Source organism: Bombus vosnesenskii, unplaced genomic scaffold (assembly GCF_011952255.1).
Source record: "Bombus vosnesenskii isolate JDL3184/JDL3185 unplaced genomic scaffold, Bvos_JDL3184-5_v1.1 scf7180000016274, whole genome shotgun sequence".
Lineage (NCBI taxonomy): Eukaryota > Metazoa > Arthropoda > Insecta > Hymenoptera > Apidae > Bombus > Bombus vosnesenskii.
The window spans coordinates 795,874-814,269 of NW_022884343.1; the positions used below are offsets into that span (position 1 = coordinate 795,874).

The window sequence follows — 18,396 nt, forward strand, 5'->3', positions numbered from 1 at the left end:
CGTTTATTGTGGTCGTCTTAAATGAAGGTAAAAGGAGGTTAGGTGGTGAATCAGGTTAGTTCGTAGGTTAGGTGTATTTGAATTGTCATTTCAGGACTGCGAGATTGTTGGAAATGAGGATCGAGATAGGAACGATCGGTTTGAGGTTAGGTTTTCACGGTAGGTGGCGCACATAGGCAAAATTATGCATCTCGCAACGACAAATCCAAGCGTCACGGATCGTAAACGGATAAGCGTAATTTACGATCACGAACGCGTCTAATTCCGATCGCACCTGTTCGATCAATAGAACGATTGATTTATCGAAGCCCACGTAAGGGGACAATAGCGACGGCCAACGATAATAAACCACCCCATTGTTTAGCAGAGGAAATCGCGAGCTATAGCCGTCGTTGAGCGGCAAATTAATTATCCGTTTCAGATAACCAATTCCCTGACGGCAGTTTATCCCAATCAGGTCAAAGCTTTTACTTTGAAAAATAGATTTTAACAGTTTAATGTTTCGAAACTTTTAGGTTCGTCTCAGCTATAATTTATTACTTTCAGATTCAGGCATAGGATTAGGTTATTAAATATTGGTAATAATTAAAATATTATAAGAAGCTCGATATACTTTTGAGGTTAGAAAACATATTTTGCCAGTAGGAGGTGTTAGTGTTAGATTGGTTCGAAGAAACAATCTGCCGTGAAAGAACGGAATAAAAGTAAAAGGATTTCATAGAATTATTCGAACAGGAACCGAAGCGTACTAAGATAGATGTTAACGGCTGAGATTAAAGCGACATGGAAGAGCTGAGTTGGTGGATTAAGCGAGCACTAAAATCCAGAATCCTCTAAAGTAATGGAAGATAAGGGATGGAGAAGAGGTATCGACAATTGCAGAAATCGAGATAACCGCGATCCTGGCGTCGAACACGCAGGAAGCCCGATAATAACCGGAAGTGCACCGGGACGAGTCCATTACCGGTCTGTCCCGAAACGCCGAGCTCGTTTCGGTCGGTCCCTGAGAATTAGCAACAGCTAACGAGCCCCGTTATCTACGTAATCGATTCCATCGCAGAAGATTCGCATCTCGCGCCAGCTAATTTCCTCCCCATGACCGAGATTATCCAAAGAGTTTCAAATTTTCAGAAATAATTTTGCAAAATTAGATTAAACAGAAATACGTTACTAGACTAGCTGTATTCAACCGCTAAGTATAAACCAGGTATTATTTATAGGTTAGGTTTGGGACAAGGTTTTAGCCATGACCAGGCAAAACTAGGTTAAGTTAGATTAGACTCAGATAGATCATAGGCATGATACCATGTCCAGGTTAAGTTTGCCTTAGATTGGATTTGGATTTGAGTTTGGATTATGATCTTAGACATACCAGGATACCGTATATATCTAGGTTAAGTTTGAACTATGCTTAGGTTAGATTTGGGTTCGAATCTGATTTGGTTAAGATCGTGAACGAGATCAAGATGTTTGTTCTAGCTTAAGTTCGATCTGAATTAAATGTTAAACCTGAGTCAATTGTTAATTAAATCTGATCTGAAATCATTTTTACATTTCATAACTTTGATCGTGAAATATGATCGAAATATTATTTTTAGGTTATGTTATGAATCTAATATACAATGATAGATTTGATTTAACATGTCTAAAATGGTACTATATTTGATATAAAAATCGTCATCGTTGATCTCTATAAATAAATTCTTCGGCAAAGCTGCCTATAAACGGGAGAGTACTTTATTTCTCTTCTAAGGCTACGTATACCTTCCTATAGCATTTCCTAGAGTCTGAAGAAGCTGGTGGTATCTTTGATTCTGCTGAAATAAGAGCAACAAGTGGCGCGCGGTATTTATTATCCTTCCGTTTGCTCGCAGCTCTTCTGGCTGACTAATGCGACGCCTCGCTACTAGACGAGTCTGTCAGTGATAGAGGTCGACGTTCTATCGAACGGTACAAGTAGTCGCGGAACGTGTCGCGTCAGACGGCTGCCAGTAACGTTGGACGTTTTAAGGTCAGCCAACCTAGGAGGTGAAGGCTGAATTATTAAAACAGCAATGGGTGATTCTCCATCGTGCAAAATATATTCAAATTGAAAAGAACATTAATCTTACGAATTGTACTCGGCTGAAAGGTTCACTGAAAAATGAAATATACCTAGATGGCCTGTCAGTAATATCGAATATACCATCTATAGATTTACCTCTGACTCATTTTGCTTGAAATGACATTTACTACTATTTCATTGCCCTTTCTATATCATAATATGTGTTTTATCACTTTTACGTATTTGGTTGGTTAAAAACATTGTTCGAACAATTTTTAATGCGTTACTTATGCTTAAATTACAGCACAGATACTGCAAAGAAAAAAACGAGGAAATTCACAAATTTCAAACCAAAAGATATTGATATTGCTATACAACGATAACTAAATTTTATATATTATTTATACCTTTTTCATCAATTCTTTTCTTATTGGAAATCTTCTCATCTTGAAATTTTTTGAAGAGAAATTTAATTCGATTGCAAAGTTTTTTATGGTAATTTCTTTCGTACGTGCGGATCGTTTCGGAGGAAATCAAGGCGTCGATTGGAAACCTAGAAGCAGCTTCGACGAGGAGCCTGCCCTTTAGCGATACTTGGCCTGGATGAACTTGGCAATTCCCTGGAATTAAAGCCGAAGCGTGCTCCAGAAACGTTCGAACGACGATTCGTTATCCCCGAAAGCGCACTCGGTTCATTCCCCTAACTTTTTCCAACTCGTTCGTCGGTCACTCGCCCTCCTCCTGTCCTTACAGAACTTCCGTGACGCTGAAACTTTTTTCCTCGTATCATTCTCCCCTTCTAATCAAGCAGGCTAACCTAAAACTTGATTTAACAATTTTTTAATCCTCGTTTATTTTGACCAACCCAATATTTATATATGAAAATTAGTACATAAAAGTAATCAATTTTATTAAGGGCAAAATATGAAATTATACCAACGAATATTAAATTTTACCAAAACTTGGCAAAAAAGGGAAAATTGTCAAAATTAATGCAAACATTGATGATTAGGATTGAACATTTGATCATTTGATCCTAAGGAATTGGCAAATTATAAATTTGAATATTCTGAAAAATATTTTCTGTAAACTTCTCTGTAAATTTATTTTTGACAATGATTCATACCTTAGGAACCAGAGGAATTAAGAGCTTTTCAGAGATCATTGCTCGTTGCTATTCAAAAATCAATTTTGCAGCATCATAACGTTCCGCTATGGCTGTAACAGTTTACCTATGACATAGCTGTAACAATCGTAGAAAATAAAAACTTATCGTAGATCCATTGATGATCGAATTACGTGCTCAAACAACCTCAAACATCCTCAAACATCCTCAAACATCGTGAAAAAAGAGCAGAGATTTATTATTCCATGATAGTATAGTCTGTCTCGATTTAAATCACTGAATAGAACGTCTCTCCCATTGGAATTGTTAGGTTCATCCACGTCAGCCAACAGGATGGTTCCGATCGTGTAGCAGGGAACAGTCTACGCGCGCGATAACTCGTTTAATGCACACATGTCATGTCTAATGGGTTATAATCAGTGGAGTACCGGCTGAGTGTAGTTTAATGGTTTGTTCGCTCGCATTAGGCCATGGCACACCCTTTCATCCGAGTTCCCCTGCTCTTCAAACCTCCTTGTACACACTTTCCCTTCCAATGGCTCCTCAGCAAGTCTGCCAGGGTCTCAGTTTTTGCCTCGCTTCCTCCATACTTATTGTACTAAATAGCTTCGCTTCTGCATATAAAATTTCATTTAAGATGATTTAACATGAATATAAATTTATATTAGTCTACATAAGTATTAGATTACGATTGAATTACTATACCTAACTATGAAATTAAGTAAGTGGTCGTAGCGGGACAGTTTGTAAAATTGCAGTTCCTATAATAGGAGCTCATCAATTTTCTTCGCTATCTAATAATAATATTTTCACATAATAGAAGCTCACGTTCATTGAATTCTACCGAGATATGTATATGTTTATGTGTTAGACTAGGTCAGATGCGTAGTAGTAATACTTGTATGTAAATATCAGTGTACGCAAGTATGTGTGTGCGCGGCATCTCGAAGAGACAAACGAAGGTAAACTGTTCAGTCGGTTAACAGATATAGAAGAAAGTGCTGAGACGCGTGCAAATGTGTATCGATGAATATCTCTGAAATCGCTTATCCAATAAATATAGAATTATTGTAATATAAATTCTAAGTGTAGATTTAGTGTTCCTATACCATTATTTCGGCTATTAAGATCCAAAATTCTCAAGAAATTCAATCGGCAGGGGCTCGGTTAATCAAGCGTGAACTAAATTTTCGTTCCAATAAACGCGGTTGAGATAGACGCAGCTCTACCACAGTGGTTTGGATATTACATTTGGTTTGAAATATCACGTGCAATCGCGAAATTGAACGTAAGCAAATTAACATATAAGAAATTGCAACGAGATACATGCCATCCACAGGTAAAACGAATTTCTTGAAGAAACGCATTAATTAATTTCATCAATCTTCTGACTCCTCTTATTTGCATGCTTTAATGGCTGAATGGGAAACTCGTCGTTCTTCGAATCCTGTTACGATCTCCGTGGATTTGTGGTCGGGGACGTTCCTTCGAAACGTCTGCAATAAACTGAAAACTCTGTGGAAGCAGCGAGGAACGCGCAATTTGCGGGCCAAGCCGGCTTCCTCGAATAATTGACGCAATTTCGACGCTACGACCGGCGGCCACCGATGACTCTGTGAATGCGGATCGTACGGACTAACGGACCGGTAACAATCCGCCAGTGGACGTTAATGTTTAAGCACGCTCGAACGATTTCGAGTAGCGCGCGTCTGAATCGAAAATACCGGCCCTAGCCCCAGGAATTGCTGGCGTCCTCGCGACATCGGGCATTAGGAAACTCGAATTAGTTTCGAGCCAGGAACGCTTAACCACTGCCACGATTATTCATTTAGCTCGTCTGCCCACCCCCTACGAAACCAGCTACGACTCCGTCGAATTTATTTGCCTTTCTCGTTTTATTTTATTTCACTTATTTAATTGAGAAATCGTTAGAATGCTTGCACCGACCAATTGGTAATTTCTCATTGAAATTTTAATACATTCACAACGACGTATTCTTGCGTTGAATAATAAACAATCGACGACAAGAAATATAAAATAGAATACTAGACTTTCGAGTAGAGTGGAATGCAAACGAAAAAGGTTGGTTATAAATCTTGTTAATTTATCGAAAATTTGACTATATTTTACGCTTCTGGTGAAAATATTTTGGTGGAAAATGGTTGAAATTCTTCTCAACGTAAAATCGCTTCTAGTGGCGTATCAAGTTCCTTCATCAAAGTAGAGAAAACCACGAGCAAGATGAAATATAAACACTAACTGCTTCTCTTCGCAGTATTAATGTTTATGAAAGCTGTTGGAATGTCGTTCGTTCATAAAATATAATACACAGTGCTAGAATTGCGACCTGTGTTTTTTATCATTTTTTTTTTTTTTTGTTTATATCTTGTTTTCAATCCATAGCTTCCAATAATTGAAACAAACAAGCTGTGTTGTCTGATGAGAGCGGGGGATTCGTTCAATCTGTTACGGTTAACGAATAACCACGAACGAAAACTTTTACTAATTTTATATAACGTTGCCCGTCTTCTGTCGCAAAATCTCGAAAATGTCGATTTCCACCGCAACGAGTATAAATGCCGTGGAATTTATCTGCACAGGTTAACAGAACTAAATCGATGGACTAAAATATTGCGGATTCGAATAAAAAATTATGTCCAAGTGGTTAGAAACGGTTAACTGGTGTTCCCTGGTTAATAAGTTAAATTTGCCCAATTCGCATTTTCGTGGAATGTTCGCCGTTCCAACGATAAAACTGAAACGGCGAAACGGAAGGTTGCCTTCCGTGCAGATAAACGAGACAGATACCTCGAGGACGTTCGGAGGAGAAACTGGGTCAATCCGGATGGAACATTTGGGTCAGCCAGTCGGAAGTCCCTAAGGGGTACACGATAAGGCATGCCTCAACGAATTTATGTGCCGTAAATCGAACGCGTAAGATCACTCGAGGAATCGTAGCTCTTCGTTCATTGGTAGCCTGGTAGATGCTATTGGTTATTAATAAAATTAAATCTGATCCGGTCGGCGGTCGTTTTCATTAGCGGTCTTCCAATTGTTCCACGCCCAACGAAATGCACTTGGATTTGCACACGTGACGCTCGTGGGTTGCCTATTGTTTCCGGGGGAATAGCGCAGAGCGAGCCCCGCGGCCACCATTTTCGATTACCATTTCTCTCTATTCCTGTTAATCCGGTGTTTCAATCTTTTTCTTTGCTAAAACGCCAGGAAGTATTGTTACCACGTTTTTATGAGAAATCCAAGTTACGCGATCGTCGTATGGTTGGTGAAATTCCTGCAATGTATTTCTCTTATTAGAAAATTAGTACGCGTGCGTGTAACGATGCTAATTTTGTTTATGATCTTTCTACCTTTGTACAAATTAATGGCCAGGCGCATCATCTTTCCACGTGGCTATTAAAAAGAAGCTTTCCAACAGCCATTGTAACGTTAAAGAATCAGAATTAACACTTGCCACAAAATTGTTTCAATTCAGCATTTTGTCATGCGGGTCTGCGTGGCTATTATCATCTTAGTGGCTGATCTTTGAAACATTTAAAAAATTACTCCACGATGTTGCCATTTCCATGTCTGATATTTCTATCTCCTCGTAAGATCCGTGTAACCTCTTTGAGTTACGTACAATTGGTAGAATCAGCGTGGGAAAAATATTGAGCGAACGGTTGGAGAATTTCAACTCAACGAGCCCCTTCGTTTTCCAATCCATTGTCGAGTCGTTTCGCAATCGCCGTGTCAAAAAGTAGAACTGGAAAATGTAAATTGACTGAAAAGGAAGATCGCAGATGAGATATTGCTGGAGCGCAATGTTGGTCGTTAATGAGCTAACCTAAATCCGCAAGAGCGTTGTACGTAGGCCAGGAAGAGCCCATAGAGAACAGGCTGCATCCACACGACAGCGTGCGTTAACACGCACGCTTAGCTGCACATCGTTGCATGCACAGCAAGTGCATCTGTTGGTTGTTGTTGTTGTTGCTGGGCTGTTCTGATGCTCGTCCATGCGCATAGCAGAATCCTGAATACGAATTCGGTTTCGCAGGAATTTCGGGGACGCTTCAGACGATTGCATTAGCCTGATAATTGGACCTGTCTCCGTTTACCTCTTTCTCCTAAAACCGTATTAACTCAATTACGTACTGTTCTTGGAACGGTATTTCGAATTTAATTGATTAAACTTCGCATTTCTGGTTTCTTTTTATGTGAAACGAATTCTCTAATTTTCATGCATAAACTTGAAAAAAATCAAAGAATCGTTTCATGATAAAAAAAGAAAAAGAAAAGAACAGTTTATCGGGACAGTCCAAAAGCTCGGCTCTGCCCAGTAGTTCATTTTCCACGTCAGAAGTCGCGCAGATCGCAGAGAATTCTATTCCATTGTACGCGAGCATTTCATTGGATTCGATCAACGATCGTTTATCGAGGGAAACTAGGAGCCCGTGTGAATTCGTTTTCCCTTCGAAAATACAAAGACCAAAGGAATAAAATAAAGAAATACCTTGCTACGATTGCACATGGAATACTGTACCGTGTTCCTTCTCTCCACCTTCAATGTACACATTTTTCTAAATCGTCTCTTCCCTCGATCGACTCGCGTTTCTCCATGAAATATAATACAATTTCTGGCCTATAAAATTAATCGCGAAACTTTACTCCGTTCATAAAACAATTTCTAATTAATTTTTATCAGGCGATCAGCGAGAATGAGGCTCGGCCATAAACGCAGTTTATGGAGTTAATAAACGTAGATAAGCAGTCGTAGACCTAAGGATAGTTACTGTAATCGACGCTAGAGGCGCTGCGAACCATATGACACCATAAATTGTCGATCGAGAAACCGAAACGCAGTCTCTATCCTGTGGCAACGGATGTGGATTAACTCCCCCCTGTTGCACAGGGTCAAAAGGGGTTGTTTGGCCAGCGAGGAATGTTAGGAGGGTGAGAACTGATAAATAGGCTGCGATTACACCGTCCACTACGACCACGTATCGAAACGGGTCTCCGCCGTGAGAAATCGGGTCTAAATTATTGAATACCTCTGATACAATGGCCAACCAAACCTGTTACCATCTTTTCCTGTTTCGTTCTTCTTTTTTCCAAATAGTCACACTGCTTCCTAAATCGACCATCCTTCTGATGGATGATTTATTTGATCGACTGGGAAATCCTGAAAATGCGTTAGTGGATAGGATACAGATTAATTTCTGGACCCAACCGTTTCGAAAATAATCGATAAACATAAACACACACAGATATATCTTAGATTTCCACTTTTATAAGGAACTTGCATCGAACCACACCGCGCGGATTCTACTTGTTTCGCCTGAAAGCGCTCAAGAAGAAGCTCCTGTTCTCCCTTGGAGCATGAGCTTTTAAACGAGCCCCGGAGATATTTACACGGCGATAAGTGTCTCGTGATCGGCGGTACGAACGAACGGCACTCAAAAGACGTTCTTCGAATTTAACGACGCTGTTCGCATCGATCCTTTTGATTTGTACAAGACCTGTGTCTGTCTTAATGAGACCTGCAGAAGCCTCAAAAGATTCACCTAACCGTTCCCAGGACATTAAACGGCCGGATGGCTTGCCAGTACTCGGCATACCAGAAAAGCCGATTATTCCGCGGCGTTGCTAACTATTGTGCAAACTGAAGCTCTTCATTCCCTATTCACAGCCTGCAGACTGGTGTTTTTTAATTGACCCGATTCTTGTCTTTTTAATTTCAGGTCACCAGTGGCTGAAGACGAACCTGGACGTGATTCCAGAGTCTGGTTGGTCCGTGGACCCTTTTGGTCATGGTGGTACTATACCATACTTCCTGAAAGCCTCTGGAGCTTCTGGTACAGTCATCCAGAGAATACACTATGCGTGGAAGCAGTGGTTCGCCAAGGAACAGTACGGTGACTTCGTCTGGATACAGCCCTGGGATCAAACCGGCAAGGCTGATATGTTGACTCATAATCAACCGTTCGATATCTACAACATCAAGCATTCCTGTGGTCCACATCCTCATGTGTGTCTGAACTTCGACTTTAGGAAAATTCGTGGAGAGTATACCGAGTATTCGGTCAGGGCGGTGGAGATTACGCCCAACAATGTGAAACAGATGGCTGAGCTACTTCTGGAACAGTATTCTAGGACCGGCTCACTGTTTACGCATAACGTGGTGTTGATGCCGCTTGGGGATGATTTTAGGTGAGGGTTAATTCGAATTTTGTGATAGAAATAATTAGAGAATTAAATAGATAATTATCACTTTTGAAGCTGTTTACTCGTATTGCAATCCGATTTTCTTGAAAATGTGAAACACTATACTGCATAAAGTATTTACTAGCTCCATATTCTACTCTATTTCAGATACGACCATGCTATCGAGTGGGACCAACAGTACACCAACTATAAAATCCTAATGGACTACATTAACAGTAGAAAAGAAGAGTACAATGCAGAAATAGTGTTCGGTACACCCAAAGACTACTTCCGTGAAATCAGAAAACGAATCGAGGAGTTCCCAACATTGAAGGGCGACTTCTTCGTGTACTCCGACATCTTCAGCGAGGGCAGACCAGCTTATTGGAGCGGCTACTTCACTACGAGGCCGTATATGAAAATTTTGGACCGTGAGTTGGAAGCTAATCTCCGATCAGCTGAGATCCTCTACACCATAGCTCTAAACGTGGCCAAACAATCTGGCAAAGACTTCATGTTGTATGAGACTTACTTCGAGAAACTGGTGAAAGCCAGGAGAAATTTAGGTCTCTTCCAACATCACGATGCCATCACTGGCACCTCCAAGTCTTTCGTCATGAAGGACTATGCTCTGAAACTGTTCGAATCTATTTCAGACACGACCAGTCTCCAGAGTTTCGCCATTCAGTCTCTGGCTGGAAGCGCCAGCAAGCCTAATTCTGTATATGTTCTGGCTGAGTCGGATAGAGACAGCTACGAAAAGCTACCAAAAAAGATACCCATTGGTATCAATGGTCAGGAAACTAAGAAGATAGTTCTATTCAACCCTCTGGCTCAGCCCAGGCAGGAGGTGATCAGTCTCAAAGTCACTTCCTACAAAATTAGAGTTCTGGATACACAGAAGAACCCTATTCCGTATCAGATAGCTCCTGTGATGAACGCCACGAGCATTACTCACGATGTTTATGTTTTGTTATTTGTGGTTGAACTGAAACCTTTGTCCATAGCCACGTATCATCTTCAGCAAGTTGATAAGGTGCCCATGGAGGCTATTTCCACGGTGTATTGCAGCAGATGTGGCAAAGACAACGTATTTCCTATCAAACCCATGCAAGTAGGCGACGTTCAGTTGGAAAACCAAAGGATGAAACTGCTATTCGATGGTCAGACCGGGTTCCTGAAGAGGGTGACCAAAAAGGCGACTGGTAAGATCATGCAATGCGCCATTCAGTTCGCTGCCTATCCGTCTGCACAGTTCCACAGTGGGGCCTATTTGTTCATGCCTGATCCTAATCTTCGAGACATCGATAAAGACGTTCTTGAAGCGTACACCCCTCATCAAAAGATCTACATTGTTAGTGGAAGCCTGAGTTCGAGGCTGACAGTCGAGTATGGAAAGTTGTTGAGCCACCACGTGGCCATTTACCACAGAGACGACGGACTGGGCGAGGCTATCTATCTGAGAAATATTGTGGACTTCGAAACTCCGCCAAAGAATCGTGAAACAGAAATGTTCATGCGTCTACAAACTGATATCCTGAATGGTGACCCTCCAGAGTTTTATACAGACCTAAACGGTCACCAGATGATCAAAAGGACGAAGATAGAGAGAATTGGCATCGAAGGTAACTACTTTCCCATCACCACTATGGCCTACATAGAAGATACCAATCACAGACTTACTCTGTTGGTGAATCACTGCCAAGGAGCAGCCAGTTATCAGCCAGGCTGGCTAGAAGTGATGTTAGACAGGAGAACGCTATACGATGACTCCAGAGGAATGGGTGAAGGTCTTCTGGACAATCGTAGAACTGTCATCAAGCACTGGCTACTGCTAGAAGACATCACCGGGGAAAAGGACAAGTACTCCAAGCCTTCCCTCTTTGCCAATCATCTAAGCAATGCTCTCAACTATCCTGTAAACATTTTCGTAGTAGATGGTACAGAAGGTGACATAGCAATGGCACCAGAGGTTAGGCTACTAAGTCAAAGTTTCCCCTGTGATTTGCATCTGTTAAATTTGAGGACCAATCACGATCAAAAGCTGCCACACTTCCCTGTGAATAGTGCCCTGATGGTGCTCCATAGACAAGGTTACAGTTGCTCTGTGGGAGTGGACGTGGCCATGAAACACTGTCCACTGACTGAGAAAATTGGTCAAGGGACCTCGTTCTTCAAACTAGCGAATCTTAATGTAACCAAGACTTCGCTAACCGGCACCAAGACGAAGCAGAGGCTAAAGGACGGCCTCCAGGGGATGAGCCTACAGCCCATGGAGGTGGAAACATTCAACGTAAATTTCGTCCAATGATCGTAAGCCCAGCAGAAGCGTTTGCCTGCCTTCTCAACAGGACACTGCCCTGGCAGATGCTACCTCTTCGGGTCTTCGTGCAATCCACTGGAATCAGAGAGGGAAATTGCCCTACAGATGGCGCTGGGACCGTGTTCTTCTTGCCCCATTTGTTACCTTGTATTCCATGGTCAATTCAGTGTACATACTTAGACGCCACGGTGATGTTGACTGTGTCAGCATCAGTGTACATACACACACCAGGCCATCACACTGTGCTCCATTCTCTACCTTTTAGTTGAGTTTCTAATTAGGCAGGCAGGGACAGGAAGAGAGAGTCCTCATAAGAAGAGAAATTATACATGCTCGCTGTGTCCTCTGACTTCACGTTAGATTCACAAGGTTTCCTATGCTCCTCAAATCATCTTACACGACATGTAGGAACATGTAGGAGTCAGAAATCATTTCTGAAGCCCGGTCTCCGCCGCTAAAACCATTCAAATGTTTCTACACCAGTCAATTTTTACTCCCAGATACTTTAAAGGGACTACCGGGCGAGGCCTGGCTTCAGAAGCATGCCAAAACAAACTGACGACACAATCAAACGTTCAAAGTGCATTACAGACTAGTAATCTGTACAAAGGTAGAGATTCAGCTCGCGCGAGGCGCATGGGAATAGTGTGGATTATGATGAACAGGGTGCTCCACTTAGCTTATGCGTTTGAATGACTTTATGATTGAGATTATTCTTGAGAATGGATAGTTTTTTGATGGAAATTAATCAAAAAAGATTCTTATACCTTCAATTTCTTAATTGATCAAATTTCATAATTGATTAAAAAGGCCCAGATGACAAAATGGTGAATTAAAACAATTTTGTGGAAAGTATTAATTCTGATTCTTTAACAATATAATGGTTGTTGGAAAGCTCCTTTTTAATTTTTTTAAAATATAGGAAGTAAGGAAAAGTTTACAAATAAACCAATATAAATTCTCATAAATCTTCTAAATATTCTAAGTTCCTCTAAGAACTAGTAAGTTACTTCGCTTAGGACAATAAAGTTTGCCCCATAAAAACAGATGATTTGTAGAATACACGTCAAATGTTTTAGCTAAATGGACTCACCATGTGAAATACTATAAATAATATATTATATTGTACATATCAAAACTGGACTTAACCTTAGACCGTATATTGTGATAGCGTGAGATATATAATGTAAATGGTATACACCTATTTTCATATGCAAAACGTTAAACGATAAGACTCTCTCTTCCTTCTCCAGACAGAGTGATGAAAGAAAATGAAATCAATCGCCAGAGACCACTGGTGACTTCCAACGCTCTTCCAATTCTAGCGGGGACACGATTTAGTTGAGCCTGAAGGCTGGAAAGTACCTATTTTTTACTTTTGCTAAGCGAATCCGGCTGGAGAGACGAAAAGGTTCGATCAGGCGTCCGCTGTACGACAGACTCGTGTAAATATTAGACTAATTAGCAAGGGAGGAAGCGTCGTACGGGTTCCACGCGAATTTTTACAACCAAACCGTTCATTGAAGTACGCTTCTTGGTCAGAGAAGAAGTTAGGTTTCAATTTCTCGTGACCAGCTTATTTCAACAACTCATCGAGCCTAGAGTGGCTTATATAAACATTTGTTATACGATTGTTAAGGTGTTTTTAATTTTATCTATTGAATATTTGTCATTTTTACAAATTTTATCAGTGACTCTTTCTTGAAATTAGGGGTATCTAAATAAAGTATAGGAAAAAATATTCAAAATAAATTTTTCAATTTATATGTATTACATTGTTTAATTAGTTATTATTTTATTCTTAAGTTTTGGGGAAGATGTATGCTAGGAGAAATTTCACTGACGATTCTGCTGCTGGAAATTTGATTCCACTACTAGTAATATTTTGCAAGGGGACTCCAACGCAGATGATGCATTTGTGTGCATCTGTAATTAAGCTCAGGTTGTTGACCTCCTAGTTTTCTAATTCAAGTACTTGGTGAATTTTATGGTATAAACAAGTAAATCGTTGGTGATGTGATTAATAGCATGTCCTGCTAATGGTGAAACTATAGGGACAGAGATGAAAAAAATACGCTCTAGTTCCTTTTAATTTTAATTCTATACGTTATTTTTATTGATTTAATTATGTTTTACACTAAGAAAACAAATTAGTGTATAATATTTTGTAACTAGAAAAATTGAAGTACAATTATTTTTAAGATTTTTGAAGTACAAGTAGTAGAAAATCCTATAATCTGAAAAGTCTCGTATGTGAAGACACTAGTATCAATCTTCGAAGAAGAAAACACTAGTTACTGGCAAAGGGACAACCTGTCTCCAAGTGAGCCAACTGAAGAAAGTAAAATATCAAGATGGTTGTTGAACACGTCACCACCAAGAGATTCGCGTTGGAACACCGGAGAATTAGATTAAAAAAAAAAAACGATCGCCGGAGATCCGTGACTGTCCTTGTAACGATATTGTAACATACTACGTGTTTGTGCTGTCTCTAGAGAAGAAAGATCTATATTAAAGATGGTATATGTATACATACGTGTACGTGTACACACGGCATGCACGTGTGTAGTACACGTATATAGAGATATATTTGCAAATCGCTGGGACCACTCGCAAGAATAGCTACTTGCGAGCTGTCCAGCTGGATGAGGACAATTACACACCACGATATTCCTTATGTTATGATGTAATATTATATTTATTGAATAAAGATAGTAACTGACGTATTTTAATTAAGAGCGTCGAGATGGATTCTTCCTATCTTCTCCTACATCTATGTTATATTTGAAATATAATCTCTCGTCACTTCATTTTATTATATTCATTATATTACACTTTAATGACTCCTGCCAAGTTTAACGCAGACTTCAACATTCTTTCAATATCAGGATACGTAACAATAAATAAGAATCTAAATTTAACTAGACACAAAACCAGAAGAATCTAAACGAAAGAATCATCATAGGATTATGTATCAAAGAAGTTCACGTCTAAAGATTTCATTTATGAAATACTGTGTTCAGATTTATTATACCAAGTAGTACTGATCTTTGACCATAAGCAATATTCCAAGTTGAACTAGACAAAAGGTTGAACCAAAATCGGGAGATTTTATTTACAAGATATTGCATCCCCACAAATGAAGCATAAATTTGTTATAGCAAGTAGATCTGATCGTTGGTAATAAGACATTACATTTAAACTAGACAGGAGGTAGGCCCAGGAGGATCTAAGAACAATAAATCCGTACTAAGGAACCTCATATCTTAAGAGGATTTTGTTTATGAAATATTATGTGCCCAGATGAAGCACAAACTTGTTATATCAATTTAACTTCTTGAACTATCTCAGTGGCGCTCATTCCCAACGAGAAGACAAAGATGTGCTTTGAAGTAACATCATCTGAGTGGTAAATTTGTAGACAACGCATGATAGTAAATCAATGAAGCGACGCCTCGTCGTCGAGTATCTAGGCTAAGCTTTAATCGATACGATTCCTTGACATAATTCTCATTAATGAGAGTACGAGATACCAGCTGATGCGCTGATAAACGCTACAATGCCAATTTCTTATCCGCCGTGATTCGTGAGACGCTGAGAACGCGGTTAAAGGGTCATCAGCATGAAATAGAATATTCATTTGCACTTCTCCTAAGAAGCTTAGAAGATCACCTTAATTCCAGGAACTTCAGAATGCTATTTAGAAGGCCTGAGCTTAGCCACAGGGACTCTCCGGTTTAAGATAACATCTACAAAGAAATTGGACAAAAATAATTATCTTCATATTTTATTTATACACTAGATAGGCTCACTATTGTTATAAATTTATTGTAGATTTATCATATTGTTAAATAGATAGACTAAGTATGCTGTTAAATATAACATTTAATATAAGTCAGTTGTAACAAAATCTCAAAGAATGATACTTACCTCAATGATAACAGTGATCTAATTTTCGGGGGTTTTCTTTTTCATAATTCGAGATACCTGTCAAAAACTTCAAAATGTATTGATGTGTCCCATGTTTTGGTAACAAAGAAAGGCAACTTTAAAGTGAAGAGATTCTTGCCACACTGAAAGAGTAATAGGTTTCACTTCCATGTTGTTTACTCAACAAGTGAGTAGTAGTAGACAGTATTCTGACTATCTAAATCTGAGTTAGATGTGATAAATGAAGAAAAAATAGATAGCAAGAAATTAGAGTGGAAGAAATTATCTTCATCTCACTCCATTCAAATTCACTAAAGAAGAAATAAATAAATAGGAAGAAATTAGAGTGGAAGAAATTATCTTCTTTCTGCTATTCTATTCAAATCCACATTTAGATGACAGACTTGAAATGTAGAGAAGTTCACGGATATATTTAAACAGTGGCTGCAGATAGCTTAAACTTCATTTGAACGTGAGAATGGCTTGCAATGACTGAGATAAGTCTCGAAGGGAGGAGAAAACTAATACGTAAACGACAGTCGCGGAGCTCGACCACTCGAAGAACTAACAACGTATTTCCGTCATTAATTAAGGATGTCAGGGGGATATTCAGTACCGTGAAAAGGCCGCGGAGAGAAAAATAAGTGGACGTTACGAGTGTCAGCTCCACGGTTGTGTTTAACGAAGCTCCAGATGGAAACTCCAGTAAAAAGGAAATCGAACCGATTGTAATTAAAAGTTGTATAACGAGAGGGGTCGTCTCTTAGCTCTTCCCAGCCTCGAATTTTCTTCGTTGCCTGCTCAAGATGCCTCTAAAACCCTTCGATAATTATATTTTTCATGCCAAATGTACAAGAAATATTTATATGCAAAATATTTTTTAAATAATTTTGTCAGTTTAATCAACAATTGGAATTTTTAGAATTTCGTACTGTTCCTCTAATATCTTTAAATTTAGATTTTTATGATAAATGGACTCGAAAGAAAAGGACAAAATATGTTCGAAATATTTTAATTTTGGGCGTTTAACTAATTTTTGGGTATTTAGAATTTTCATATTTTCCCTTCAGTTTTGTAACATTTCCCAAATCTCAAATAAGATATGTAGAAAAATATGTTTTAAATATTCTAATCTTGTTGATTTAACGAAAATTAAACATTTGTAATAAACAACTAGTGAAATAGATGGAGTAAATGTGGTCCATGAAGTGTTGTTCTTTGAGTGATTACTGTATGGGAAAAAACCTGTCTGAATGCAGGAATGCACTTCATTTGGGCACATTTGCGTGGTTGGCCTAGTTCTCAGCTCTTTGTAGCGATATTACATTCAAGTTTCACGAGCTACACGAAAATAAGTTGTTGCCTCGGTCATAAGCAGCATTGTTAAAACCTAACCAACGATTCACTCGATGGTCTGGCCGTCATGAAATACTCCATTTTCCTTCTGTCAGTCTGGGTCAATGACGACATCGCTGAACTGTTATTTTAAGCTGTTTCAAAGTACTTGCACACTCTGCTGGAACTTCACACTTCAACATCAGTTCATCCTAATCTATTTCTCACTCGTAAACTTTATACTTACTAAATGTAGCACAATTTCGTCATTTTATTTGAGCTCTGTTTGTCATAAACACTTAAATTTGAGGAAGTCAAAGGAAACGATTAAACATTTCATCATCTAACTATTTTCACTCATAGAAGAGTCACAAAGCGATACCACTATGATAATTATCCAGTAGCAAATAAAAATGTCCCTAGAAAATACTAGAAATTGTATGGCCAGATAAAAAGTTGCGACAAAGCGTCCATCTTCTATCAAATTAAAGACACTGTGGGCTAAACTTATTTCCAGGAAGACAAGTCGTCTGAAATTCCCATTTCTGTTTTGGGGCTATCAAACTAGAGGCAAACTCCGGCACAAGCTTTTTCCCAAGCTCGACAATGGCCCAGTGAAATAAAGACACGAAGGGCTTTAATAACAGAGACCAGCCAGGGGAGGCAGACAAATAGCCGGCTTTTCCTTTGTGTCGTGAAAAAGGCGTCCAACCTCTCTCTCCCTTTCTGTTGGTCTCGAAAGATGCCAGAAATTTCGTGTCCAGGCCCAGAAGTGCGTCGTTAATTTGTATGGAAATACAAGGTGGATTATAAACCACAGGCTGGCTTTCTTAGGATATCGTCTTGGGGCAAATTATTCTGCGGAGAGCCGGTAGATTATGACGAAAATCATTTTTTAAGGGTCGCTTCAGCGATATTGCCTCGCGTGAAGTACAGGGTGTTCCAGTAACCATGGTACATTTGGTAAAGCAGCGGTTCTACGTGAGAAAACAAATTTAAAATGTAAAATAAAGTTTTCTCGTCCAAAGTCACGTTTTCATCTACTTGAAAACTGAACGCCCTATGAAAAACTTTTATTCTAACTTTTGGTTTATCTTAACACGTATAACAAGCTCCTGTAAATTATTTAGCTCTCTCCAGTTCAGAATTGGCCAGATTTAAGTATATTTGACAAAGTTTCAAATTTCATTTTCTTGGAAATAGAGCGTCCCATGAAAAAGTGTTATTCTACATTTTCGACTTATTTCCGTACGTAAAATAACTTCTTGTCAATTATTTATTTCTATTCTATATTATCGACTTATTGTTTCACGCAGAATTCCCACCTCAACGTTTGCGCCATGATTATGGAGCACCCTGTACAGGTGCACGCTGCTGGAACGTTCTTTAATGAAACGTAAAACCGAGGCTTTAAGGTAGACGTTCTTATTAGATAAG

At 39.3% G+C, this 18,396-nt stretch overlaps 1 protein-coding gene and 1 long non-coding RNA gene across 7 annotated transcripts in view; one reads left to right on the forward strand and one right to left on the reverse strand.

Moving 5' to 3' along the window:
* The window catches only part of LOC117242330 (alpha-mannosidase 2), a 152,822-nt gene extending 138,392 nt beyond the window's left edge, over nt 1-14,430 (forward strand). For all 6 annotated transcript variants that reach the window (XM_033508888.1, XM_033508891.1, XM_033508890.1 and 3 more), the window contains 2 exons: nt 8,909-9,377; nt 9,540-14,430. In XM_033508888.1, the coding sequence (XP_033364779.1) occupies nt 8,909-9,377; nt 9,540-11,682 (2,612 nt within the window). In that variant the 3' untranslated portion in view covers nt 11,683-14,430. The remainder of the gene's footprint in view (nt 1-8,908; nt 9,378-9,539) is intronic.
* A 511-nt stretch (nt 14,431-14,941) lies between these two features.
* On the reverse strand, nt 14,942-17,965 carry LOC117242331. The gene is made up of 3 exons (XR_004495227.1): nt 17,207-17,965; nt 15,625-15,767; nt 14,942-15,443 (listed from the first exon to the last, which is right to left on the reverse strand). It is a non-coding gene; the product is annotated as an uncharacterized LOC117242331 (long non-coding RNA).
* Nucleotides 17,966-18,396: the final 431 nt, after the last annotated feature.